At 37.4% G+C, this 27,487-nt stretch overlaps 1 protein-coding gene across 3 annotated transcripts in view; it reads right to left on the bottom strand.

Annotated features, from left to right (window-relative positions):
- Window positions 1-355: 355 nt before the first annotated feature.
- Window positions 356-27,487, bottom strand: part of CDKL5 (cyclin dependent kinase like 5) — a 64,110-nt gene continuing 36,978 nt past the window's right edge. For 2 of the 3 annotated variants that reach the window (XM_083501846.1, XM_083501847.1), the window contains exons 9-18: window positions 25,997-26,186; window positions 23,163-23,243; window positions 22,234-22,385; window positions 20,755-21,781; window positions 18,193-18,298; window positions 15,004-15,127; window positions 14,260-14,356; window positions 10,892-11,014; window positions 9,619-9,738; window positions 356-7,507 (exon numbers count right to left, since the gene is read on the bottom strand). In XM_083501846.1, coding sequence (XP_083357972.1) covers window positions 7,118-7,507; window positions 9,619-9,738; window positions 10,892-11,014; window positions 14,260-14,356; window positions 15,004-15,127; window positions 18,193-18,298; window positions 20,755-21,781; window positions 22,234-22,385; window positions 23,163-23,243; window positions 25,997-26,186 — 2,410 coding nt within the window. In that variant the 3' untranslated portion in view covers window positions 356-7,117. The remainder of the gene's footprint in view (window positions 7,508-9,618; window positions 9,739-10,891; window positions 11,015-14,259; window positions 14,357-15,003; window positions 15,128-18,192; window positions 18,299-20,754; window positions 21,782-22,233; window positions 22,386-23,162; window positions 23,244-25,996; window positions 26,187-27,487) is intronic. The other variant, XM_083501848.1, reaches the window with a different exon arrangement.

The following is a 27,487-nucleotide window of genomic DNA, read 5'->3' as shown; positions in this document are numbered from 1 at the left end:
TATTCTTTTCCAGGACAGATTCTTCTAGTGACCTCTGTAGCTCAGTGACCCCATGGGACGAAGATGTAAAGGGAACACTGGCATATTATGTCAGCTATACGGCTATGTCCAAAAGCAGGTCAGTGTCCATTTGAGATAAAACAGGTACTATCTGAACTCAAAAGTAATGTACATAAACTGGTATCATTTAAATGTTTCAGACAAGTCAAAAATATTTCTTGGCAAATACATTCAACGAGCTAGAGGTTCAAAAAAAGCTAAGCACAGAAGGGTAAATAAAAGATCAGCAAGGCTGAAGGAAACTTACTACAGATGCACAAAATGCTTTGGAGGACAGGAGGGATGACAACCTCAGTTTTCTAGTGCAAAACCTGCATTTTTATTAAAGACATGTTTTGGAAGGCCCATTCAAAAATACATTGTGCTCAGTAAAAATGAATAATTCCCATGCTGATAATTAAAGATTAAACATAGGATCATTTCTTTCTCTCTTTCTCATACTATTTACATAAACAATAAAAATTATACAGGAGTTAAAAATGGAATACATGCCTGAAAACAATCTGATACGGTGTAAGCACAACATGATACAAAGAGTTCTATAAACACTTTACAGATGGTTTATTAACTTGGAATGAAATCTTCAAATACCCAACATATTTTCAAAATCAGTTTTAATTCAAAGATTTACATAACGTCTTTTTCATAACAGAAAGCAAGGTTGATTTTAAGTTTGCACATCTGAGATTTTCTAAAAAAGGGATAGTGAAAGTGGGTAATCTTTACTTATAATGCTTCAAAAGCCAAGAAATCTGCCTTTTTAATTAGATCTTTTGGGTTTACCTTGACTTTCCTAAAGCTATTAACTTCTCCAGGAGATATCCTCTCCCCTATTTTTTCATCTACAATTCTTCTTCAATATTTTGACAGTGGAGATCTCAGCAGTCCTGGATTTCTAAATATATTAAATAGCCAAAGCTATTTCTCCCTGAAGACCTCTATTTGGCATTTCCCCCCCTTCTCCAGAGAACCTGAATTTATAGGTCAAAATGTACTACTATGGAATTAGTATGTCCTTCACTTTAATTCTTCTAACACGGAGGTTGGAGAAAAATAATCTAAAGGGGGTAGATTTCCCGCCACTTATGAACTCTAAGTCCTCCCAGTAGAATTCATTACAGCAATGTATATTTTGCAGTCTTAGAATTAGCACACATCTCAGGTGATTCTATTTGCAAATATTAAATTGTGATGTTCCATACATTTCTTAAGCCACCATGCATTTTACCGACTCTTCAAAAATAATAACCCCCACATGATGTATTTTCCACATTATGTCCTGTGGACTAAAATTTTGTGGTTTTTGTTTTTTTTTAAAGCACATTTTAAGATAATGGTTATGCTGGAATATGATGAGAGTTAAAAATGCATGTCTTGGATAATCTAGCAAATAAATGAGCAAATGAACATCCTGGACAAAATCTAACAATGGTCTAACAACTGTTTCAGAATGGGAAATAAGATATTTTCACGTCCGTCCCCCCTGGAGCGAAAAACAAAACAAAAAGAGCAATCCAGCATAAAGAAATAAAGGAAGACCTTAAAGCAATTTAACAATGGGCATGCACTGAGCAGCTTAAAATTAATATAAGCACTGTCTAAAAACAGGTATGGGGAGCCTGTGGCTCTCCAGATGGTGCTGGACTGCAACTGTCATAATTCCTGATCATTGGTCATGCTGGAATTTGGCCAGGGTGGATGGGAGTTGTAGTTCAACAACATCTGGAGGGCCACAGGTTCCCCATTCCTGACCAAAACTCCGAAAGACCGGACTCTTCAAAAAGAAAGTAAAGCAAACACCGTATTATAATTTGTAATTAACTGACCAAGAGAGGTAACTGAAAAGTCCTGTGTTGAGCAATGTCCTAGCAAACAACAACTGTGTACAACTATTTAGCTATACATTCAGTAAACATGCTCTACAAACAGCCACAAGAAGCAATGGTACTGTATTGCAGCAGCTTGTTTAGGAGAGCTTGGTCACCTTTATTTGGCTGAATGAACTTAATCTACATTTTCCAGAAGCACTGCTCATTTAGCGGTAAACTTCATAGGAGTGGGCAAATCTTCTACACCGCTACGCTGAAGCGAGTGACGTCAACTTTTATTCATTACTCTTAAAAGTAAATGGAACTGTGTTCAGCTAACATATAAAATTCATATAAGGATTTTGTTAACAAACTGGTCAGTTTTGTTTTCATGGTACTTTTATTCTATAATGCAGAATATTGATAAGTGAGTTTGTGTTAGCAGACACAAGTGGGCATGTGAGGAAAGGCTCTCACACTGTTGTTACGGTAGCTGAATGAAGAGAATTCACTGGGAAATAAAGATACATTAATTTATTTTGATAATTTGTCTGGATGCAACTGTGTTGTATTAAAAGTTCTTAAACAGCAGCTGGATTATACTAGACACTAGGAAAAATGGCTTTTGTCCTTATCTGCTACTAATTCTCATGTGTAAGCCAGCTGGCATAATAAAAAATAACAGGAGAATGAATTTGGATACGGAAAGGCACCTTTTCTTCTAGAACATTTTCTCAACCTGGTGTCTTCTAGATCTTGAGGCCTACAATTCTCGTCAGCTCCAGAAAAGCAAGGCCAATCATCAGGAATGATGGGACGTGTACTCTAAAACATCTGAAGGGAACCAGGTTGAGGAAGGCTGTTCTAAAATAATCTTAATTTTACAGATACTTTAATATTGTTTGAATGTTTATTGAAGACTACTGTAATATGCTTTCCTTGCAACATACACCAAGCCTAGCTCAAATAACTGCACTATAAGACAGAACCATTGTACACTCCCTGTGCATGTTCATCTAGTGCCTGAATAGTTGCGCCACCACACAAAACAAATACACAAAAACTTATTATAGCATTACTGTTATGCAAGAGTCAGGCTACACATTCACATTCTCAGTTGAGAGTGTTTTAGGCAAAAGTCTGACTAAGTGTTATTATTCTACCTCAGAGCAAAACTAACAAACACTAGTCCAATACTCAAATAGAACTGTGACACAGATATACCTGTTCTCTGCCAATTTCACATTTGCTCTCGGTCATAATTCAATTTGGTATTTTAAGGAGCCTTAAAATATTTGGATTCCTGGTTGTTCTCTGTTGGTTATTTTACAAATGCCTTCTGTTTTAGCTGAATTACCATACAGTGTAAAAAATAAAAGTTGGATATATTTAAGGCAGCTGGAAACTGAATTACTCATACTTTTGTGGTGTGGGGGGGATGGCGGAATGGAAGAGAGAACATTTTAATAACTGTGTTTTCTATACAAAATGCAAATGAAATACTAAAGACTGTATCAATACTTCTCTTCTAGGACATAAATGATCTTTTTAAAAATATTTTTAAAAATAGTTACGAATCAGGAGCGGGAGGCTGATCCCAATACTATTTGGGGATTTATATGGGAAGCCTTCTGATATAGGAGTTTAAAAACAGAACATGGTTTTTTAAAAAACACACCTGAAAACCATACCTCCTGATCTTGGGTTGAAATGCTTTAATAAATGTATGCCAAATCCAAGAAACCAGGAGTGACTGCCATTGCCCTTCCCCAGTGATCTTGTCTGTTGCTCAAAGTAGTGTTGTTGTTTTTCTTTAAAAAGGGAGATATCCAATTGTGGCAACCTGCTCACGTGACAAGCCAGTCTGCTACTAGGAGTCTCATTAGCAGTGTAGTGCACCAGCCAAATCCAGTGGGTGCCTGATGGTTGAGGATAACTAGCGCAACTGCCATTATTATTATAGTTGGTCACAGTTAAGCTTGTCCGTTTATGCTTGTGCAATGTCAGCTCTCAAACCTCTTGCACTAAACATGCTAGATCTCAGTTATAAATCTCTGTAACCTTTCAAATTTTAAACACAACTTACAATTTAAAAAAAAACTTAAAAATATGCTCATTCCCCACTCTCTGAGAATCAAGCAAAATTTAACTTGCTTCTCTTTTTACTATCATCAACGTTTACCAAAATGAAAATCTCAGCAGCATGTTTACCAAATTCTACTTTCAATAAACTGTTTAGGCCGGTTTTAATGCATTTTATTGGAATATGGGCACTTTCAAACAAAATGCTATTGAATGGACAATTTTGCAAAAGTATCAAAGATTTGTTCCACAGATATTGTTAAATATATCAAGGTTTTATTTTCCCTATTTAAAATATCCCTACAATCCCACAGGAAAATGTATGCTGCCTTCCAGTAGTATACATGACACTGATTATTTTACACTAGGAATACCATCAGAGAGCAAAACACATACCTAAGTTTAGCTGCTCTATCCTTGGTAAAGCTACAGAGAGTACAGCAAATTACTTTTCTAATCTCAGCGAAGAGAAAAGCTCACACTTGAATAATAGTTTAATGTGTAATAGGCTTTGCTCTTCTTCTGATGCTAGCAAATCTCCATTAGCCTAATAAGATTTTTGGATGTCTTAGCATATTTACAAGTCTAACATATTACAAGTTGGCTACATAAACCAAATTAAGTGCAAGGCTTTTGAAATAAGACTTACTCTTTATATTAACAGATTGGAAACTGTGTGTGTTCAAGCATGATGTACAGTTTTTATTTTAACAAAAAGAGAAAATTATATTATTTCTTCACTCTCTCCTGAAAGTCAGACAGATACTTTCAGGTTTATCCTTGAAAATGGCAATACTAATTTTAAATGCAACAATACAATTAATGATTTTCTGATATATTTAACTTTGATGCTAAATCTTTTCAAGGCAGAGGGCTTCCACACACGAGCTAGAAATAGCATTACAAAAAATTGTGTGTGCAAATTGTCTGCAGTGTAATAAGTATTAGTAATCAAAATGGGGCATAGCAATAATTAAACAGCTACAACTAGTGTAACGCAGACAGTACTGCTCAGAGCTGCAGTCTCAAAACAAATAGTAAGGCCAATTTGGCAGCTGGTGGGTGAAGGAGACTGTTAGAAGATAGATACTCTATTAATCAAATTGACACCCAGTTACTAAACAAACTCCATCATACGGTCTCATATTCCCCACAACACACTCATTATTTCATGTATTGTTCTAATACCTGTTTTCTAAATAGGAAACAGACACATATACTATCCTTCCAACTCAAGTTTTTGGTTTTTGCAATGAAAAACATTTTGTTCCTGCTATGAAGTCTGCTGATGCTGTTTTTAAAAATTCACATATACCTTTAATGTACTGCAAACTAAGAGTACATCTCTTCCATTCGTCTGTACTTCTAAATATCCGCGTAAACCAGCAAGTTTCTGCTTTTCAGGTAATCTTTTGGAGGACAAAGCAGTAAACTGCTAGAAAAACAACTAGTTGACTAAGCTATGCTTTCAAGAGTTGTGTAAGTCTGAGGAGTTAAGACTTAAAACATGTATTGTTCTGACACTATTGTCTCATTCTTTTTTCATTTATACCAGCTCCATAATGGGCCAACATTTTTCCAATTATCTTTTTTCCTGAGTTATAGTAATTGTGAGCAAACGGAATATTAGACTCTACATACACTCTGCTATAAGTCCACTTGATTTTTTAAAAATAATATTCTATAGGAAATTAGAAAACATCCAGCACTCTGAAGAGAGTGAAGCTTTAATGTCCACATAGATAATCTTATAAGTGATATAGGGGAAAATCAAACTTAGCAGAAAAAGTGTTGCTTTCCATATTCAAATATTATGTCACAGTTTTTATTAAATCTTAGAAACAAAATAGAAGTGCCACATCCTCTCTTACATTTAAATACAATATTTTACTTTCTTGTCGGTACAATTTCAAGCAAAGTGCAAAGAATACATAGAGGCCTAAAACCTTTCACCATGATTTACAGTGCTAAGTCATGCCAACTTTGGCTTGCCACTTGCAACTCCTGCTGTGGCTCTTTGGTCTTCACCTCACATATTGAACAGAAGAGAATCTGTGTTAACTTGTTACAGGTTAGTTTTTCTGCATGGACAACTGTAACAAGGTGGGATTCTACCACGATAATGCAGATGCCCATCTTCAATTAAGAGTAATGGGAAAAGCTAAGCACACATTTAGGGGGAAATATATCACTTTTCAATTGACTTTAAGGGTTTCCATTTTTGATAAGCCATTACCTGCAGAAACAAGCTAAGAGCAAAGTCTGAGAATTACTATTGTATTTTGTTTGTCAGCAACGACACTGCATCTAGTACTAGCTGGGCAAAACTTCTTACAGTTCACACTTCAATCCACATTCAGTTCCCTTTTATTAGAAGTATAATACTGCACTTTATATCACAAATGTATAAAAATATGGCAGATAGTGTCATAACAATACTTTTCTTTTAAATGAGTATATTTTTAAAAAGACAGTTATTTACCATTTATATATATCTGTGTATATATATATATATTCATATATATAATTTATGTATATAATAAAATACTCCTGATGCAATCTATGTATGTTAGTTTTTATAGAAACTACTGTAGCTGTTGCACTGCATCACAATGTTTCAAACAGCTCAAAATAACTATACATTGTAACATAAGATATGATTATAACAATACAATAGTAGATCATAAATAAATATTACAAACCCTATCAAATATGGAAGTTTAAAAAACAAATAAAAACATACAACTTAACTTTAAACCCTTATTAGGGATACAAGTGTTTCACATAAACCCCACAGTTTCTTTTTAAAAAAAATTAAATCTAGGCAGCAATTTTTTTTTTTCATAAGGGCACAGGTCTAAAGACATTTCTTTCAGCTCTCCGAAGTGCCTATACAGACGGAGGAGTGCACTAAGCTGGAATGTAAAATGAGAGAAAAGGGCAAAAAGTTCATTCTCCCTGAAGTGCACATTCTTTTGTCATGAGATTAGATGAATGGCAATTAATAATTTCACTGCAAGATCCCTATTGGTGTGGTACCAAACAGTAGCTCCACGTATTCGATATTGCACACCTTTTATAAAGCTGAGAATTCAGTTACCACCACGATCACCAGCACTGCCATGCCCCCTGATAAAATCCCTGCAATAGCATTTCCTGGAGTAATATTACAAAGCTGTCTCTTTCAAATCATTCAAGTTTGGCATTCGGGATCTATTTGTTCGGCTGTAAGTATGACCATTTTGCCCACTCTTAGAAGGCATCTGATCAGAGTATGAAGTCCCATCATTGGCACTCCTGTTCACTGGGGAAACATGCCAACTGGGTTCCATCTGGCCCGGGATCTGGAGTGTGGTTCTGCCTTTTGACTGGGACTCCTGCCGTAGGTTGCTGCTGCTACTGGAGGAAACTTGACTTATGGGATGAATTCGAACTTCAGAAAAAGATGTTTTAGTTGGCTGACTTGGTAAGGGCTGGAATCGAGGTTCAGAAGGAATTGAATGGTTTGAGGATGAAGAAAGGTGCAACAACTTGCGGAGGGATTTTAAAGGCTGGCTCTAAAGAAAAAGAAGAAAACTTCATGGGCCTTGTTATTTTTATTTATTTGTACTCCCTTTTCTGCTTATAAACACTGAAAACAGCCTTTGTTCAATAATGCTTTGAGCTGTAAGTATATTATTTACAATATATTTCTTTTTCCATCCACTTCCTGCTTTTCACTCAAGAAAGTATAGTCTAGAAATACAGTGCCCCGGTATGTTTTTATAATATTCTATAGCTTTAAACACTATTGCATTTTCAGCATCTGCGTGCAGAATGAACATTTCTCTACTTGAAGATTCTGTGCTCAAATTTTGATATAAATGATAAACATTATTCTTCACTCTTCCACCAGGTTTGATGATTTCTTATACAGTGGTATCTCTCGGAAGCCGAACATTTTGGTTTTTGAATGCTGGAAACCCAGAAGTAAATGCTTCTGTTTTCAAACGCGTCTTAGAAGTCGAACGGCTTCCGTTGCATTTTTTTCAATTTTCTCCACTGCAATTGCAGACCGCCCTTTGCGCCTCGGTTTTTGAATGTTTCAGAAGCCGAACAGTCTTCCAGAACAGATTATGTTTGAAAACCAAAGTACCACTTTATTATTGTTAGTTTTAGCTGCCTTCTAATAGATGCAACAGCTTCATATAGATTTTATTCAATTAATTAAAAAATACCCTATTAACAGTTGAAATAAGTTTATAAATAATGAAACTTTTAAAAACAGCTGCTAAGACTCAAAATATTTCCAATGTAAGATCCCTGAACATCCATCTGTCTTGAATGACTAATTTCCACAAGACATTTCTAAATTATGTACTTCAATCTAGTACAACATATGGGATAATACCATAACAGCCATGCTCTGCACTTCTCAGAAGCTATGGCTTCCCAGTACCTCCAGTTCTCCATATGAGTTAAGGGGGTGTGCTTTTAGCCTCCTCTCCTGAGGTCATTTTAGCATTGCTGGACAGGATGGAATGCAGATGGCAAATCAATTTACATCTAGCTGAAGGGAGTTCATGTGTGTTTTGAGAGTTCATCACCTCACATTTGAAACTGAAACCTCTCCTGTACTCTTTCTTATCTATCCTTATGAGATTTCTGACTCCTCCTGGCCATGAGTCTGAGATAAGAAGTTCAGAAACTTTTGTTGCTGGTGTAACACAATGTGGCAAACAGGAAATACGGTTCATTTCAAACAAGGCAATTTTAAACCACGGTTTCTGAAGCTGGCTTGTTGAAACTAACCACAGCTAGTGTTAACCACAATTCCAAGCTTGGATCACACAACAAACTGGCTAACTAAAGCAGAAGTGAAAGGATCTGATTGAATCTTACTGGCCATGTAGGAGGAAGAAAGGGGGAGCACTCAGTGTGGATCGTGCACATTGCACACCATAGTTTAGAGTGGCATGTGAATGTGGCCAATAGCTCACTAGCAGTTATAGGATCTGGCAAATAATTCACCTATGCTTCAGGAGTGAAATGAAGCAGAGGTTTAGGGCTATTCTTATATTTTACCGCGGAATGTAAAGGACATCAAATCATCCAAAAAAGTATGCCACTAATTGGCAAACGGAGTAGTTATTAAAGAAGTCAGGTCAGAACCTTGGGGAACTATTTCTCCTTTGAAGCTGCCAATGTCATCAGTAAAGAACAGGGGTGGAGACAGTACCTGTCCACTACTGCTGAGTAGCAGCAAAAGGGGAATTAAAGCAAAAATGGTCCTCTGGGTTTTGAGACTGGCAACCGTAACTATTCTAGGTTGATTCTGGAGAGAAGAAGGAAAGACAGTGACATCAAAACACAAGGCAGCTTTATCTTCTCCCTTCAGCATTTCTCTGGTTCTTTCATCCGCCCCATCCTGCTGTTTGGCATACCTAGATGCTTGCTTGAAAGAGAGAGTAGGGCTGGACTAAAAACCCAGAGAAAAGTGGGTTAGAGAAGCAGTAGATTCAGTCAGCATGTACTGTACTCAGTGGATGGACCAATGACCTGAATGCAGTATAAGCTTCATATGATCCTATGATATAAAGGTATATACTGGTACTTTGGGTTGCAACCTAGCAGACCTACCTACTATTCCCCTGACCTTAAACTGGAATGAAGCAATAATTTCACTTACATGACTTTGGATTTCTGTCATCTTATCAGAATGCCAATCCTTCTGCCTGCTGCCAGGGTGATTAGATGAGTGCATAGCTTTCTGTAATGCCAAAAGATCCTGACTATCACTCCCAGGCATCTGCAACACAAAAAGATTTTGGGGGCTGATCAATTCCTAAGCAGCAGATGTTCCAAACTGCTTCCCTTCTCCCAGCTTCCCAGATCAAAGCAATGCTGGTGAAGCCTGTTATTGCAATGCCCCTTTAATATGTCCATATTAATAATCACATTTGTAGATGCCATGCAGATTTGTTACAACCTCCACCTTTAAGGCATTCACATGCTGTTAGTGAAATCACTGTAAGAGAGAAAGAGCAGTTAAATAAGTGCATTGTTGTGTTTCACCCTCATTTCCATAGCATTCCATACTGCTCTTAAGATCATGAGCCACCTCCACAAAAGACAAAAACAAAACATGTTTTCTTTCTTCTAAAGAAAAAAGATCAATATATGAATTGAGAGTTATCAGGCTGTTAGTTGTACATTATTTGTGCAAGGAAATAATTTATTCCCCACCAAAGTAAAATGAAGTTTTTAATCACACAGGTTGCTAAGTAGTGCTACACTAGTTGCAAGGGGAAATGATGGCTGAACCCATCACCAGGATGGTTTGAGTATTCATAGAATTATTGGGGAGGGACGAGAAATTATTGGCTAGATAGTGTTTTCTCAGCAACTAAATCTTAGGATTAAAAACTTGTTAAGACATTAAATGTAGGGAGCTTAGCCTTTATTCTGCCAATCAAAACAACAAGGCGGCTAATTACCACAAAACCTAAGGAAATTAAAGCTATTAAAAACAGACCAATATAGAGTTCTGTGGCAAATCAAGTTAATAAGAGGTTGCTTCGTTTTTCAAAGGAAGTTTCTTTTTGCTTAAGCCGAAGGAAAGAAATGGCAAACCATGTAAACAAGACTCAACTAAATAATATAAAGAATGGATAATTTGAACATTAGTACCATGTGACTGATTTCAGATGATGTTGCATTTAATGGTTTGCTACAAACATCTATTCCTAATTTTTCAAAATATAACCATGCCACACTTCTTGGAAGTTTTGAAAACTTAAAAAATTTTTGAATTTGTGGAACTGGCTCAAGATGCTTAGCTTGCATGAAGAGGCTTGTGATCCCATGGGAAAAATACATGCTGTTGTGGTCAGTAAAATAAATTTACTGAAGTATTTGGTTGTTTTTTTTAATTCAGTGCTACCATTTTTAAAAGTCAATACCATAGGTAGAGTGACTACAGGAATCTTTTTCAAAGAAGAGCTATGCTTTAAGTGATTCTTTGTACTAAAAAGTGGAAAGAGTGATTTCTTGATGCTTGGATTCTCCGCCTTGTTGGATTCTGTCTGCAATATAAGATAAAAGACTAATTGCATAAATAACAGTATAATTCAGGAGAGCTACCCATGTCTCTTATCTGCACATATATGAACACTTTAATAAGTTAGCCATTTCTTATGCCAAATCTGCTGTTATATAATTGTGGCAAGATAAGATTAATTGCTCTGCTGAATAAAAAAATGTCTATGGAAGAAACACACCTGCCCACTTAACACATTTCAAGAATGTGTCTGTCAAAATGCATGTATTTTATGTTCAGAATGAATTGATTTAACCAGGCTTTTGAATTTAGCATATGAACTCTTAGCAGAATCATGATAGCTGATTTTGCATGTAGTAAGGTGCATAAAATGTTTATCAGTTTACTTACACAATGTAGGGTTTTATATCATTATTGTTTAAGATCATTATATCCAGATGCAGCAAGTGGTAAGAGAAATTAGAAAAGGGTTTACTTGCATGCAAAGTAGCAACTTACTCCCAGTATGCACTTAACTAAAGTTATAGCTAGTTTCATTTTATTAACTAAACTAATTATCAAACAATAAGAGAAATACACCCTTCAATGAAAATGCATGTCCAAGGCTGCAATCCTAATTCCTAGGCTATAAACCTCACTGAGCACAGTGAATTTAATCTGAAGTACATATGTATAGGAGTTGTGCTCTGCATATGCCTTGTAGCTGACATATGTATTTCAGAAGGAATTATATGGGAGAAATAAATTATCTGCAGGCTATGAAAAACTTAGGTGCACTACAGTGTTATGTGCCAATTCTTAATCACAGGCCAGCAGTTTCAAATAAAACTGCTCAGAAAAAATAGCTTTGCTACTTAGCATCCTGAAATCTTCTTTTCATAGCAGTAGGGAGGATCCAAAGTGACTGCAATAGAGGTGATTGTTGTTGTTTTGTTATTCTTTTATTTTTTCTGCAAATATATATTCCATACTATAATTCCCCCTTCTCACAGTGTCCAACATGCGCTCTCCCTAATTTTGCACTCACAATTATCCTGTGAAGTAGGTAAGACTGGATATTTAACCTGAGTTCTCCCTAGTGCTATTCCAACATATTTTAACAACTAAGCCACTCTCTTTGCCTCTGTTTCAGAAAGAAACCAGTGAGAAATGTTCTTATGGCAAAGCATTGTGCTAGCTTGAAATAGGCAAATAAAGCTAGCACAAAATATTTTCACCGCTGAATATGAAGCAGTTGCGGCAATTATGCTGACGTCCTACAGCTGTTGATTTACACCAGTTTCTATGTACAGCTATGTGGTCTTTATTACTGTACAATAATTCATTACAATACACTGATTTGTAGCTGGCTCCATAATGGCCAGAATTTTACAGATTGGCACACAAAAAGCCCCAGATCCTATGCACAGCATATTGCTTATTTTCTCATTTCTGTGCCATATGACAGCTTTGCACACTGATCTAGCCATGGTGAACAGAAGCTTTGATCTAAACTGTCTCACAGACCAGTATCTAGGGTTGAGTCACAATGTCTTAGCAGATTATGATCCTTTACTGAAACAATAGGTAAAGTTTTGCCAATATCTAACTATAGATATTTCCATTATGTTAGATACATGCAACAGAAGCTAAATTCTCCTTTCAACTCATTTTTAACCCACATCAGCAATTTCCAAGGAAACATTTCCCAGCTTTAATTTTGTCTAACTGCACTACATTATGGGTTTGTATCCATGCAATAATACTTGCTCACAAGAACAAAGGTGGGTTGGCAGAAAATGGGGGAAATGGGCATGAGACTGCAGAGTTTAACAAAAGTGGTTAAATGTGAGAATGCAGATATCACAAGACCAGATAATGCTCATTCACATGAGTGTGACTTGTAGCATGCTCACCCAAAACATGGCAATTATGAAGCCATATTAAACATGTTATCCATTTTATCCAGACTTAAATTGGTATACAGTAACAGTTAGAAAAAAGAAATCCAATGGAATTTCAACCAAACTATGTTCAAAGTTGTGTTTCCAAATGAGAATTCAACATGCTAAATACAATAATCATTTAAGATATCAGCTATATTGCTGCAGGTATTACAATACTATAAACACTAATGCCACTTATTTCTATGTAAATTAAATACCATTTACCAGAGAATATGAATTCTAACCACATGCTTTCACTGCACTCATTATTTGATATTAAAACAGCATATGCATGCATGCAGATGCACCACCCATTCTCATACAAAAATATGCTTTTTAATTAGTTAATTCCTAATACATTACCCTGTAAAATTTATGCAATAAATTATTTTCTGTGTCTAGCCTGCCTCATTCCAATTCTAGTTTAGCTATTTTATTGCTCAACTGTTTGCATAAATGCCTTTCTTTGTAAATTAATTGGAAATCTCTAAAAATCAGATGCATACAACATTTTTAAAAATGCAGAAATCCCCCTTTTAAGCTACCTTCATTATATCTGCTGAAAGAATTTATTGTTCGAACAATACTGCACTAACTGGTATTTACTGTTTTTATCAAATGCATTTTAATCTGTTCAGCATATCATCATGATCTGGGATACTATTATGGTGTACATAAGATTGAAGGTTATGCATGTGGGTACGATAAGACCAATCATTCCCCTCCTCTCCACACCAACCAGCCAGAACAGAGAGCATATTTAGAAGCATCTCCCAAGCTATGAAACTGGTTATTCAGAGCGAGTGCAAGCCCATCCAGAACACTTTGTACTTCTACTCATGGATCAGTTTGTCTATTGACCAGCAGTACTTCGGCCTCGTCTGGATGAAGACTCAGCTTGTTAGCATTCTTTGTTTAGTCTTGCCATACTATAGACTTCAAAAGAAAATATTTCCACGGAAGTAATCCTTCAGATACTTTTGTTTTCAGATATGAATAATTATATAGCTGACAACTGTGAAACTAGTTTCCTGAGCCCAAGCGGGGGTGGCTTTAGGTATTTTTCTTGAATTACAGCACTCTACTTCCCTTGCCCACATAGTAAATTGCTTTTGATATTATGAGCTTCAAAAGCAACTTGTGATCATCTTGGAGTCAACTCTCTAAAGTGAGAAATTCTGCTGGTCAGCATAAACCAATTATGTAAGTCTAAGTAGCTCTACAGATTTCAGCCTAAAATGTTTATATGCAGATAAGCGTAAACATCTGAAAAGGAAAACTGATGCTTGATAAAACTATGACATAAAAACAAACTTTTTAAAAATAGGAAACTGAAATTACTTACAGATTGAGATTTCTTTTTCTTCTTCTTTATTGCCCTGAAAAACCCTTGCTTTTCTTTTTCCTTTAGTTGCTCAGAATGAGCATTTTCAGGACTTTTCCTTAACACAGAGGGGGGAAACAAACAAACAGAAAGCCAACTTTAGCAAAAAAAAAAAAAATTTTTTTTACATTTTTTACATCTTATGGAGTCATCATTTTCACAGGAATGGGTATGAAGAATCTCCTCAGGCCTCAAAAGTCCTAAAACATATAGGGCTGCACCTGAATTCTGATCTAGATTTTCATGATAGAAAATAAGCAGTGCAAAAAGGAAAGCAAATTTTGGGGGCCAGAGGTGAGGAGTAAGACTTACCCAAACCCACAATGAGTTCTGGCAGGTGTTCCCAGTGCATTTGCTAAGGAACTCTAGGCACATGTACGAGCTGGCGACATTAGCTCAGACCACTGTTCAGGGGTTTTGTGTAACCTACATGTGCTACCAATAATTTTTGTTGTGTTGACTGATTATATTAACATTACTTTGCCTAGAGGCCTAATTCAGAAAAACACTTGAACGTTTCACTTAAAAGATTTAGTTTTGGAAACTAAATTAATTCACCATGAGTCTGACTTAAACATGTTAATAATATAGGAATAACAATGAAATGCGCAGCAATAAAAGGTTCAAGAAAATAGAAATTGTTAAGTGAAACCCTTTCCCATCACCTGTTCTGTTTTAAAACATCCCTTAAACACACCAACTTACCAGGGATCAAAAGCAGTTTGTCTCTTTGAGTGGCTTGTTACACTACTACTTTCTGCTGGTAGCGAAGGTATTCTGTTTGAGGCACTATTATCTAGGAATGTTCCCTCTGGGCGTGGAGATGGGACTGTAATTGAAAGAAAAGAAAAATACAAAGCTGCCATATATCCATCATCATCTGAATCTCACCAGCTTTTGTCTCTATTTACCATGCTGATTATTTACAAAGCATGACATCCTATCAGAATTGAGAAATGAATGAAAAGACACTAGGTTTTAGCATGTGGAAAACATAATCGGCTTATTCAATTTGCTCCTGTAAGTCGGATGGCAAATTGGAGGATAGCAGCCGAAACGTCTTTAGGAAATACGGCTGAAAACTTTCAAGAGAAGTTTACTTCTGAAAGAAGCATTTCAGCTATGAAATAAAACTAGTAACAAACACGAAGGGCTTAATAATAAGAAATGTATAAGCATGCATAAGCAACTTATTGCATTTAAATGAGTATGAACAAAACATAGAACTAATATAGCAGCACGTAAATGCCATTTATGGATTTGTGTATTTTTACAACCCTGAAGTTACATTTTTAAAAGTTGGTGATATTTATTCCTTTAACTTTAACAAATGAATACAATTCAAGCAAAACAACAATGCAAGAGACAATGAGAAACTTACAAAGAGGACAGGGAGGACACATCAGTAGAGAGAAGAGAAAGAAGAGGGTAGGAAACAAAAGACAAAAAGAGTTGAAAGGTAGGTAAATCAAAAACTAATGGAAGTACTTGAGCTTTAGTACTGAAACAAATGCATACTTCTGCCAAATAAAATTTGTATGTGACTTTTCTTCCATAAAGTAAGTTTGTCCTTACACATTGACCTCCCTCTGCTCACTGCTCAACAAAAAGAACGGAGGGATTTCAAGTGTGTTAAGTATCAACCTCTTTGCCACCAAAGAATCTCACTGAACCAATAAAATGTGACTTTGTAGAAAGTGCACATAAAGATGGAGCAAAACCGAAAGAAAAAGGATAAAGAAAAATTACTACAATATTTCACTTCATGTAGGGATGTTCCAACACATATGCACAAAGCTCGCATTTGAGCAGACAGGTTAGGAGGCCAGTGTGAACGGGCAGAATTTTCTGTTGAATCAACAAGATCTGAGGCCTCTGACTGAATTCAGAATCACCTTCTACTGTAGAGCATAGGTTCTTACATGGACAATTGACAGCAATTTATCTGTAATAACGTTAAGCACCAACAGTTGGACAAAGTATTCTATTCAAATACTCAGCATAATACAAGAGAGAATTTGGTTCCAAAGGACTACAGGCCTCTAGACTAAATCTGAAGGCACTGTAAATATTTTTGGGTCACTTTGGTGAGAAATGTAACTAATAAATTATGATGTTGATGACATTGCTATATTGCCACAAAAAGCAAACTAAACTTCTCAAGTTGAAGAAATTAAAATCATTTTCTTCAATATCCCAATAATTTAGTAGATTTGTTTGTCTAACCAGTCCCTTAATTACACTATTTTAACTCTAATGAGAATCTTCAGATTCTTGCACAGTGTCAATTCCTGGATATTATTAATGTGTGTCCATGCTGTGTGTGATTGTTGGCAATTTAGAAAAGTTAAGATGGACATGCCTGTAATTTCCAGGCCTATATTACTTAGGCACTTCAGTCTCGATATTCAACATTTAATATCACACTCTTAGAAAGTATTACAATACTGACACAGGATAGGGAGAATAAAGCCCCTCGGTATCAAAGGGTAGCAACAGTTTTTGAATAAAGTCATTGCGTTCCTCCAAGCTAGCTTGCTTCAATAAACCATAACTAAGATTTACTGCATAATGGGTAAACTGTGGTTAACTTAAAATGGAAGTGAAACCTTCCAGTCTCCTCCTTGCAGCCACACTGGAGAAGAAAGAGCATGCATGTGTTAGGCTTACATAGGCTCCTTTCTGTAATTATAAACCAAAATTTATGGTTTTGGACAAATACTACCTATGAGTTTGAATGGTCAAATTATTTTTATCCAAACATAACCTGTCAGAGCTGCTCATATGTCTATATTTAGAGTAATTTTAAAAAATCTGGATAAGCTGAAGTCGTACAATATCTTGACCTACCAATGATGCATATACAAGTGACAGAGAAAAATGAGAGATAGGGTGCAACCCTTGTATCCAATACTAAATGAACAGGACCCAAATATATTCAATAGGTTACAAGCAGGCATAAACTAAATACTGAGATGGAAACCAAAGCGAATTCAGAGGACTACTTTAAATTTTAGCTTAAAGCCATTCCATTTCATAAATACTGCACACATATACATAAATTCCATTAGTAAAATATTTCAAATTTAAGTATATATTTGGAAGGAATAGAAAGTTTGGTATTTTAAAATACCACTAATTTCAATGGGACAGGCTGACCTTTCCCTCTAAAGATATTGGGATTTCAGCATTCAAAAATGTGGATGAATCACACCAATTATTTCTTGTAGCTGCAGTCATGTCTGAAAAGAAGTTCATCGGTCCAGAGCCTAGACTAAGGCCCAATTCATAGGAGCTGTTGTAATCATACATACTCTTCCCTCCTTCACACATGAAAGCAGAAGTTAGCCGTTTCCATTTCTAATTTGCTGCAAGCCACAGTTTGCAATTTTATCTAAATGTGAAAAACTGTGCGTAACGGCAAACCAAGATATGATGGTATTTCTGAATGTCGCCAGTAAGTTAATACAAAAAACCTCTGTTGTATTATTTCTAAGCTGCACTCTCAAAAAGGTGCAACACAAGGCTGCAGTCCTATGCATATGTTATGAGTATGCAACCTGAACACAATAGTACTTACTTCTGAGTAAACACGCTTAGGTTCGGTCTGTAAGACTACTTAACTGAACACAAGTCTAAAGGTGCAGCCAAACCCTGCATATCTACCCACAAGTAGAAGCAAAAGTTGTAGAAGAAGGGAAGGAACCTCTACTAAAACAAAAGGACTTTCATCTTTAAGTCTTGCCTAGCTTTAAAAGGACAGAAGGCTCCTCCCACCTGTCCTGAGTTTGTCTGCCTGGGGAAAGAGTGAAATCAGTTCTCAAGTTAAATAGGTAGTATCTTTTATCTGAACAATGGAAGAAATATTGATCAAATTCCATGAGATAAAAATACCTCTGTAAAAGCTACCAACTCTCCTAGGTACAGGATCATTATATAGAAGTCTATTTTCTTTTGTGGATGCTCCATCATCTGTGTGCTGATCATGATATGCTCCACCCTAAATAAAAGAACAATCAATTTGTTAAGCCAAAGAGCTCTGTTCTCCATTGGTATGTAACAGGACAAGAAGGAATCTGCCCATAACCTCATTCTACATTTATGAGTATTTGTTAAAATGAAACTTGCCTCCACACAAAAAACGAAAGGATTATGTTAAATTATATTTGTTCCAAAGCCGTATGTTAAGAACTGTAAAGTGAATAGATTTTATTTTTTCATTAAAAAGCGCACAGCACCCACCCTAGAGCTCTTGCAACTGAAATCAAATCTGGACAGTCTGGTGACAACAATGAAAGAAAAACACAATTACTTATTACTAAACCCACCCCAACCTGGAGGCTCGGTAACAGAGGAATACCATATCTAAAATATGCCCCCATATTGTCTTAAAAACAGCCTGAACTAGAACAAATATTAACACCTCCACAAATTCCACTAATAAGTGAGAGAAAAGGCTGGTTAAAAGTTGAAAAATAGATGATGACAATGACAACAACTGCCATACAGTTTGCTACAGTGACCATCATATATTCTCTACAGGCAACAACAACCGTTCTGTACAGGGGTACTGTTCCTGGTCCCTGTGCGCATCAGCGGAACATGTGTAAGCCCGTTCTGCCCTCTTTTCCAGCCATTTTGGGGGTCAATGTGATGCCCGCGTGCACAGTCAATTAGACGTGCCTAAAACAGTCATTGCCTGTATTCACAACAATGCCTGTTTATAGTTCTGGTATTATTTTATGGGAACACCTGAATACTGAAGCCAATTCACATTTACTGGCTCTGTTTACCAGTTAAAAGTGCAATTGCATAGAACTGCATATATTTTGAAAAACTACTTAAAATTCCAGGAGTCTGATACTGTTTGCACTCCTAACCCACAGTTTCTACCCACTGAAGTAGATACGTTTCTTAAACATACAAAGACTGTCTAATTAACCAAGTTGAAGGATCTTAAGTCAATACAGCACCCCTCTGAATGGTTTGTAGTTGCAACCTGTGCTGTTTTGTAAATCAGACACCTTCAAAGTCCCCCCCACTCAAAAACTATCACAAGGTACATGGATAAAGCAAATGCTATTACCCAGGCATAGGCAAACTCAGCCCTCCAGATGTTTTGGGACTACAACTCTCATCATCCCTGACCACTGGTCCTGTTAGCTAGGAATGATGGGAATTGTAGTCCCAAAGCATCTGGAGGGCCGAGTTTGGCTATGCCTGCTTACCGCATAAAATTACAGATTTAAGATTTTATTTTAGTAGTGTTTCCTCTAGCTAGACCAATTTTTCCAAAACATAAAACCCCCCACTGCTCCCATCATCTAGACTCCATCGCTTCCCCTTTCTTCCTGTTTTCTCCTCTTCCTGCTACCTCTCCAGCATATTGCAACTCCCAGACCAATGACTATGTAAGAGCATCCCTGCTAGATAATACCAAGGTATCAGCTAGTGAACCTGTTTCCAAGTGCTCTTCCCTGCTGTTTGTCTCTCATTTTTAAAAACCTGTGGAAGTTCTATCCTTTCTTTAAGCACAAGTGCCAATGGCAGGAGTGAGGAACAGAACCTGGCCAGTAAGTACCTCAGCTCCCCTACCCCATTGGCCACTTTGACCTGTCAGTCGCCTGATGTCACCATGACATCAAGTGACTAAACTTCAATGGAAAGAATCAAGAGCACACCCAATTATTTCATTTCTTCCTTTGCAGGCACAGCTTGGAAGATCTTTTGAATCCCTGGCTTGAATTCAAGTGGAGCTCTTCCTAGTCAGTTTGTATACGGCAAAAAAATTAAAGGCTGCTGAAATGCAAGCCTTGCTTGCAGATGTACAATGAGTGCACTAACTTTCCCGACTGTTCCTTTGGAGTTGTGACCACACCTGAAAAACAGCCTTGTAGGCCAAATTAGGACCCTTGTTGGGCCATAGTTTCCCCATGCCTGACATATGGCAAAGTTTTCATGGGCTGTTTTAACCTATGTTAGGCGTAGCCTAGTTGTTTGCTCTTCGAAGGAAAGGTGAAGAAATACCCATAATTTCTTTGAATTTCTCATGTCTAAAATCTGCCTGTACTTATCCCAAGATCAACTACTGTTCAAAACTATTCTTAAAAAAAATGTATTCAAAAATCTGGGTAAAACTATTATCAACACAAAGTAATAGCCTTATGACACATGCAACTTTCAGGATTGTGAAGGCTACGGAGAACAATGCACATCACCTTGAGCTCCTTGGAAGAAGGCTGGAGTATAAATGTAATAAATAATTTCAAGCATTTTTGTTCACACAACAGGTTTCACCTATTTTTATAATAAAGTAAAAGTTCTAAATGGATATCAAAGTGGGCGCTCCCAGGGTGGGGTAATTCCTACATTTAACAATTTAGTTATATGCTCACTCATGACAGACATACAAAATGGGGAAGAGGAGTCTCTCCAACAGTCAAAATACAAACTAACCCTACTGGTATCTTCTGTACAGTCTTCACGGGAGGAGCCAACAGATCTTGTGAGTGTCTTATGCTGCACCTGTGGAGATAATAGTTGCAGGCTGTTTGCTCTGGCTGCCATCCCTTGCCCTACGCTTAAGCCACCCTCTGAGCCCTTGGTCCTCACTCTGTCCCGGCTCACATACATAGAATGTCTATGAGGGCGCTGCTGTGAAGAAAAGGGACTTGTATAACCTAAACCGTAAGAAAAAGATTCATGGGGAGCAGATAAAGAGTGTGAATGGCTTCCATCCATGTGATCTGGCAATTTCAGCTCCTCCATAGTTTTGGAATGTCTTGTAGATGGTCTTCGCGATTCAAGCGTACCGTCACTTCTGTTATTTCTTGCAGAAGGACTCAGCAAAGTCCTGTTGTCAGCATGGCGTGGAGGTGTTGGTGTGGTAGGAGAGTTCAAGTCCAAGCAGCTGGATGGAAAATACCTACTGTTGTTTGGTTCTGCAACTTGAACCCTGGCCTCGGAAAGATTACCCACAGATTTGGAATCTGTCAGAGCCCCATGACTTTTTGACTTTGTTCGATATGAGGGACTCTTTGAAGACTGAGGAATAGTATCAATGTAACTGTGACGGCTATGCCTTTCGCCTGGTTGCAGCGTGCCAGTTTTGCTCTGAGAACTCTCCATAAATGAGTGGCGGTTGTGCTGAGATCTGGAATTTGACTTCAAGTATTTTGTACCTGGACCATCAGATGCTTTGGGATCCGAATTAAAATCAAACTCAGTTTTTGTTTTTGCTTCTTTTGGACTGAGGAGGTGTGGGATGTTGTTATTAGCTAGATCCTTGCTTCCAGATCCAGGAGCGTTAGTTGGCTTTTTTGAAAGCATTGGGCTATGTGAAGCAACAGGCATATTTCCATTTAGAAAGCTTTCATTTGATGGAAGAACTTCTTCTCTCTGCAATCCAACTCCTATATTCTGTATATCTTTGCTGTTTGATCTGTGATGAGACTGTACAGCAGTACTTTTGCTAGCTTGAGTTCTATATTATAAAACACAGAGAAAACACATGTTAATTTCTACCTTTAAACACCAGTTGCTTCAGTAAACTTGGTGTTTAAGATTTGCTTACATACAGCATGGACTGGAGACTGTTGGCACTGAGATGGCTAACTTGTTTGTTCCAAGTGCCTAGTAAGTTAGAACAATTAAAGGAGAACCCACAAGATCAAGTTTTCAAAAGTAAAAGATGCACAGAATCAAAATGAACAAAGAAGCAATGAAGAGTACTTTGTTCACTCCTGATATGATTCAGGTATAGGAGGCTCAAAGACACAAATGAAACAGCAACTGTCATCAACACAGAAGGTACTCTTCACATGAGTCACTGTGCCCAGTTAACAGGCAACAGTTTCCATTAAATCCAGTGAACATGTGAATTGCTAGGGCATCAATATCCCAATATCCCGGTGGCAAGAGATGGTTTGCACTTACCTGTTGGACAAGGTGTTACTATCTCCATGGTAAGGTTTTCTTTTAGTTGACCGTGAAGGTGAACGATCCAAGAGCCTCTGAGTTTGAAATGCTGGGTGGTTCAGACACTGCTCTGTTAAGTATCTGTCAGCTGGATCCAGTTTCAGTAAGTTCTTTTGAACAGAAATTCGGGTTTAAGTAATAAAGCTGAGTTGTATACCATTTGGAAGCAAAAAGTATTTGGCCAATTAATATTTAAACACTGCAATTTCTAAGAAGTATTTTGTGCAACAGAAAACTATTTTAAACTATTTGCCTATTTTTCCTCTATCTTGTATTTAAAACATTGATTCTAAGTGCTATAACTATTGTGAAAAACTCACACTACAAACTGATGTAGATGTATTCAGCATGAATAACCTTGGGGCCCAGTAGCCACTGGAACCTATAACATTTGGGCCTGATAACAAGCAGTTGGGTTGCTGCAGAAGGTAGGAAATAGATTTTATTTTCTATTTGGCTCCTAAAAAATTTAAGTTTCACAAAACCATTTTGTTCCTCTGGTTATTCATTTATTTTAATAAGCTGGAGAAGGCATTTACTGAAATAAACACCATTATCTCTATTGCTAACGTGTTAACACATTATTTATATTAATGTGGACTAAATTCAGTTTTTTGTATCACCTGAAAAGAGGTCTACATTGTGGTAAATAGGAGAATTACACTGCTTTCACAGACAAAAATAATGAATGAAAAATACAATTTTCTATTTTTTAAAAACAGAGTAATACTCAGCAAAAGGCATAATTCCCCTGAAGTATCCCTGGTACCGTTTCAAATATTTGAAGCTGATTTGAAAAAGAAATCAGCATCACACAGATTTACTACTAACATCAGAACAGCAGTGGAACATAGAAACAATAATACATAGAATAACAATACTCCTACCTTCATAAGGTCAAGTAAAACACCACTTAAGATTCCTAAATATCTCCTTTCCAAAGACTGTGGATGGTTAACTGCAGGAAACTGTATAAAAATAATTTCCATACATTAGGAAGGCACATTTATAAGTCATCAAAGTACTGTTTGTGGTATATGCTGCCTAAAATACCTGGGATAACATACAATAGCATAGATAGCTTAAATACAGATTGGCCTCTTGAAATAATCACACACATTAGAAAACCACAAAGATAATCACCTTATTAAGGTCATACTAAATGCACTCTATGTTTTAAAAAAGATTAATAGCACTTGTGCAGTCGGGGAGGAATAGAAAAGGGAGGAAGTCAGACCAGGACTATTGTGCTGGAGGGGAAGGAAAAGATGGGTTAATGCCCCTATTTTTTCCAATTAAAATTCCCCTCAAACTGCAAAAGTTTCTGCAAAGTGTAGCGTTCGGCTCTTGAAAAATCACACAGTAGCTACATAGTCAACCACAAAATGCTATAAAATGCAGTTTGGACATAGGCAAAATATTCCACTAAAGGTTGTAAAGTTTCAGGGCACTATTTTCAGTTTTTTGTTTGTCAAGAATTGAACAAAGACAATATGTCAATGGTAAGCTTCCACAGGTACATTGCTTTCTATATAATATTTTTGTAAGAAAAAAGTCATCATGCTGCAAGTTTGTGTGGCCACCACTAGGCGGCCAAGTGAATTGCAGCATGACAACAGTGGGACGTGAAAGTGAGCAAGCCAGCAGAGGAGGCAAATAAGTGGGCCAACTGGAAGTTCAGGCAGGCGTTGTTATCGCTGTCATTGCCACCTGTGTGCCCGCTCACTAAAAGGCATGCACAAGAGGGCAAAGGAAGTCCGGGGTCTGAGTGAACAGGTGGCCCAGCTGAGCAAGTGATCCCGAGTAGGTGGTCCAGAAGAGTGAATCAGCAGGCAGCCCAAGAAGGCCTTCATTTGCTCCTTGTTATTGTCACGGCCGCCGCTGCCAAGGAAAGTCCTTCTCCCCTTCGACCGTCGCTACCAGAAGGAAGTGTGCAATATTAAATATATGCTTCCTTCTGTTGGTGGTGGCATGAGGTGAAACACCTTCTCCTGTTTGTTTGTTTGTTTGTTTGATTGACCTCTCCTCTGTAAGAAGTGGCGGAAGTGGGATCTTGGGACTGGAGTGAGCTGTGAGGGGATTCAGAGGGGGGAGCTCTTAGGGGATGGACGCTGGCAGCAAGGTGGCGGTGTAGAAGGTAGGCAGGGTGAGGGAGTAGGTGGGGCAGCGGGTAGGTGGGAGTAGAAATTCAAAGGCGATGTGGGGGTTGGTTGGGGGTGCTGAAGGAGCAGTGAGGGGATGGGGGCTTAGGTGAGGGGTAGGGAGGAGGGCAGGGGTGGGGAGCAATGCAAGCGGGGGGAGGGGCAGCTCCTAGCAAATATTATATTTGGTTCTGTTTGATCCACCAGAGTTTACAAACTGCTAATTTTCTTGCTCTGGAAGATGTCTTGCATATACAATATCCTAGATCCAAAAGTAGGTCATATAAATGGTTTGAGAGCTTAATAGTGAGAGTTCTTCCTAAGTATAGCTTTAATTACATAACTTTTCAGCACTAGCATACAACATTCCAGACTGCTTGTCTCCCTTGATTAATAATGTTAAAAACTGAAGGAGAGCTGTTGTAAGAAGACATACTGGAAAGGGAGTCATCATATATCTCAAATAGCAGGGTTTCACAAAACTTCAAAGGGTGAAGAGCTTGATCTCTTACTGCACTCTTCATTTAAATTACAGGAACTACTGTAACTTAGTATCTGCTTAATTGCAATTAATTTTACAAGTTGCCTAACTAAGAGGGTGATGTTCAACATTAGTCATACTCAGAGCAGACCCAAGTTGCTATGCTACTGCAGATTATTTTAATGTTTTAAATATGCAGTGAAGTCTTAGAATATCTTAAAAGATTTCCCCAACAGATGGGCTCTTCTGGCTGTCCAGATAAAATCTTTCTGAGGATGGAACTTTTTATTATATGGAAGATGGTAAAATAAGCTGCATCAAATATAAATTAATAATAATAACAATTTATTTTTTATACTCTGCACATCTGGCTGGGTTTCCACTCTGGGCGGCTCCCAACAGAGCACAATAAAATGTCAAACATTAAAAACTTCCCTAAACATCATAAATATAATGGGCTTTTTATAAAGGAGTGATTGCCCCCAGCCAAAGATAAACACTGCTTATGCTGCCATCTCTTGTTATTAATCTCCAGAATTACCCTTGGTAAGTTGACTTTTGCCAATGCCACCTGTCCTGCTCAAAAGTTATGTTCTTCCTAATCTGGTTAACAGAGGCTAACAGGTTAAAATTTGTTTTGACTTGCTGTGTTGACACTTCTGGAAACTCTTACACAGTGTAGAACAAACAATATTTATCCATTTTTTTAAAAAAAAAGAAATATCATTTATTTATCTTAAATTAATTATTTTAAATGTGAAACATACATATTTTATCTGTGAAATATACATATTTAATTCACTATATAGTATGGACTATTTATCCTTCCAATCTGTAATTTTCAAATTTGCTGTGAACAGAATACTAGGAAATCTCTCTTCCCCCACCACCGACTAGACCTTGTGTATAGGGACCTATGTTAATGAATCATAATTACACACTTGCGTTAGTAGTGAAAAACAGAAATGGAAACACATTTATAAATATCTACCTCATTACAAAAATATTTATTGAACAGGGTGATTATTTTGGTACACACATATTGTCCAAACAATTCACCACCTGGAAACATGGATGAAAAACTTAATTTAAGCATTACCCGCAGCCCATGGAAACGGGGATTGCTGTAGAAAAGCTTCATTTGCTCTGCAGGGAGTGGTCCTAGCACCTTCTGAATTGTAAAAAGTTGGTCAATTTCACTTTCGCCAGGAAACAAGGGCTGTCCGTCACTAAGTTCCCCAAGAATACAGCCTACTGACCACATATCTACAGACTTGCCATATGGGGCTCTGAAAAGAAAACACATGGAAGTTATTGCTGCTTTGCACACTAATACACATATTAAATTTAACAAATCAATGTTTTAATGTTTCCCCCTGTATTGTATCTAGAAAGAAATTCAGTATCAGGGGTCGCTCACTCCTCCACCTTTCGCTGCAATAGATGGCTTTTCCTTAGAGCACCAATAGTTAAGGTAATATACAGAGGAAAATATAGTAATTATACATGCTTCCACTGAAAAACTGGTTTTGAATTTGACAAAACCTGCCAGCCTTTTTATAGGAATTCACTCAAAAAAATATCCCCCCCCCCCCAAATCAGAATTACTAATGCTCTTGTTGATCTTACAACTGAACTGAACAAAATGTCTTTGGTACACTGAACATGTAGGTCAGGATGTTAGTCACATCTATTCCATTAATTAAGCTAAAAGAACCCAATAATGATATTTCAAACAGCAATAAACTCTTCAAAAATGTATTAAAAATTAAAATTTGTTTTAAAAAATCTAACATTTCCTTTTAAGAACCCTAGTTTATTAGACCAAAGACCCATCTCGCCCAGCATTCTGTCTCCACAGTGGCCAATCAGGTGTCTTTGAGAAGCCTGCTAGCAGGACCAGAGTGCAACAGCATTCTCCCAATTTATGATTCCCAGCCATGAGTACAGTGGTACCTCTGGATGCGAACGCCACTTCCGCGCATGCACATGACGTCATTTTGAGCATCTGTGCATGCGCGAGCGGTGAAACCCGGAAGTAACGTGTTCCATTACTTCCGGGTCGCCATGGAGCACAACCCGAAAACGCTCAACCTGAAGCGTATTCATCCCGAGGTATGACTGTATTCAGAGGCATCCGGGCCAGGCAGGCAAAGGCATTTTGGCACCTGAGGCTAACCACAAAATAGCACACACACAACCCCCGCCAAAGAAGAAGGGGTGAGTGAAGATCTGCATCAGGAACACATCAGGAACAAGGGGAAAAGAAATATCTTTATTGGGAACAAGGCTGGGAGGAGACCAGCAGTGCCTCCTATTTACCAAAAGGCCTCTGTAGATGTGGCTTGGGGTGCTGCTGCTAAGGAGGCAGCAGATCTGGCCTCCAAGAAGGGTGCCACAGCTGTTGTTACTACCGCAGAAGCGGTATCTTCATCAACAATGACTCGAAGGTCCATTTTTTAGCCAGTCTCTGTCAAGTCAGACTTCATTAGCATATATGTGAGATTTGGTTTTTTTTGTTTCAATCCACAAACTCACACCAGATTGCATTTTTCATCTTATCTCCCATTCATTTATTTCCAATCTCCCA

Source organism: Podarcis liolepis, assembly GCF_965112155.1.
Source record: "Podarcis liolepis genome assembly, chromosome: 4".
NCBI classification, from domain to species: domain Eukaryota; kingdom Metazoa; phylum Chordata; class Lepidosauria; order Squamata; family Lacertidae; genus Podarcis; species Podarcis liolepis.
Note: the sequence above shows the minus strand (reverse complement) of the source record. Positions and strands in the feature narration are given on the sequence as shown.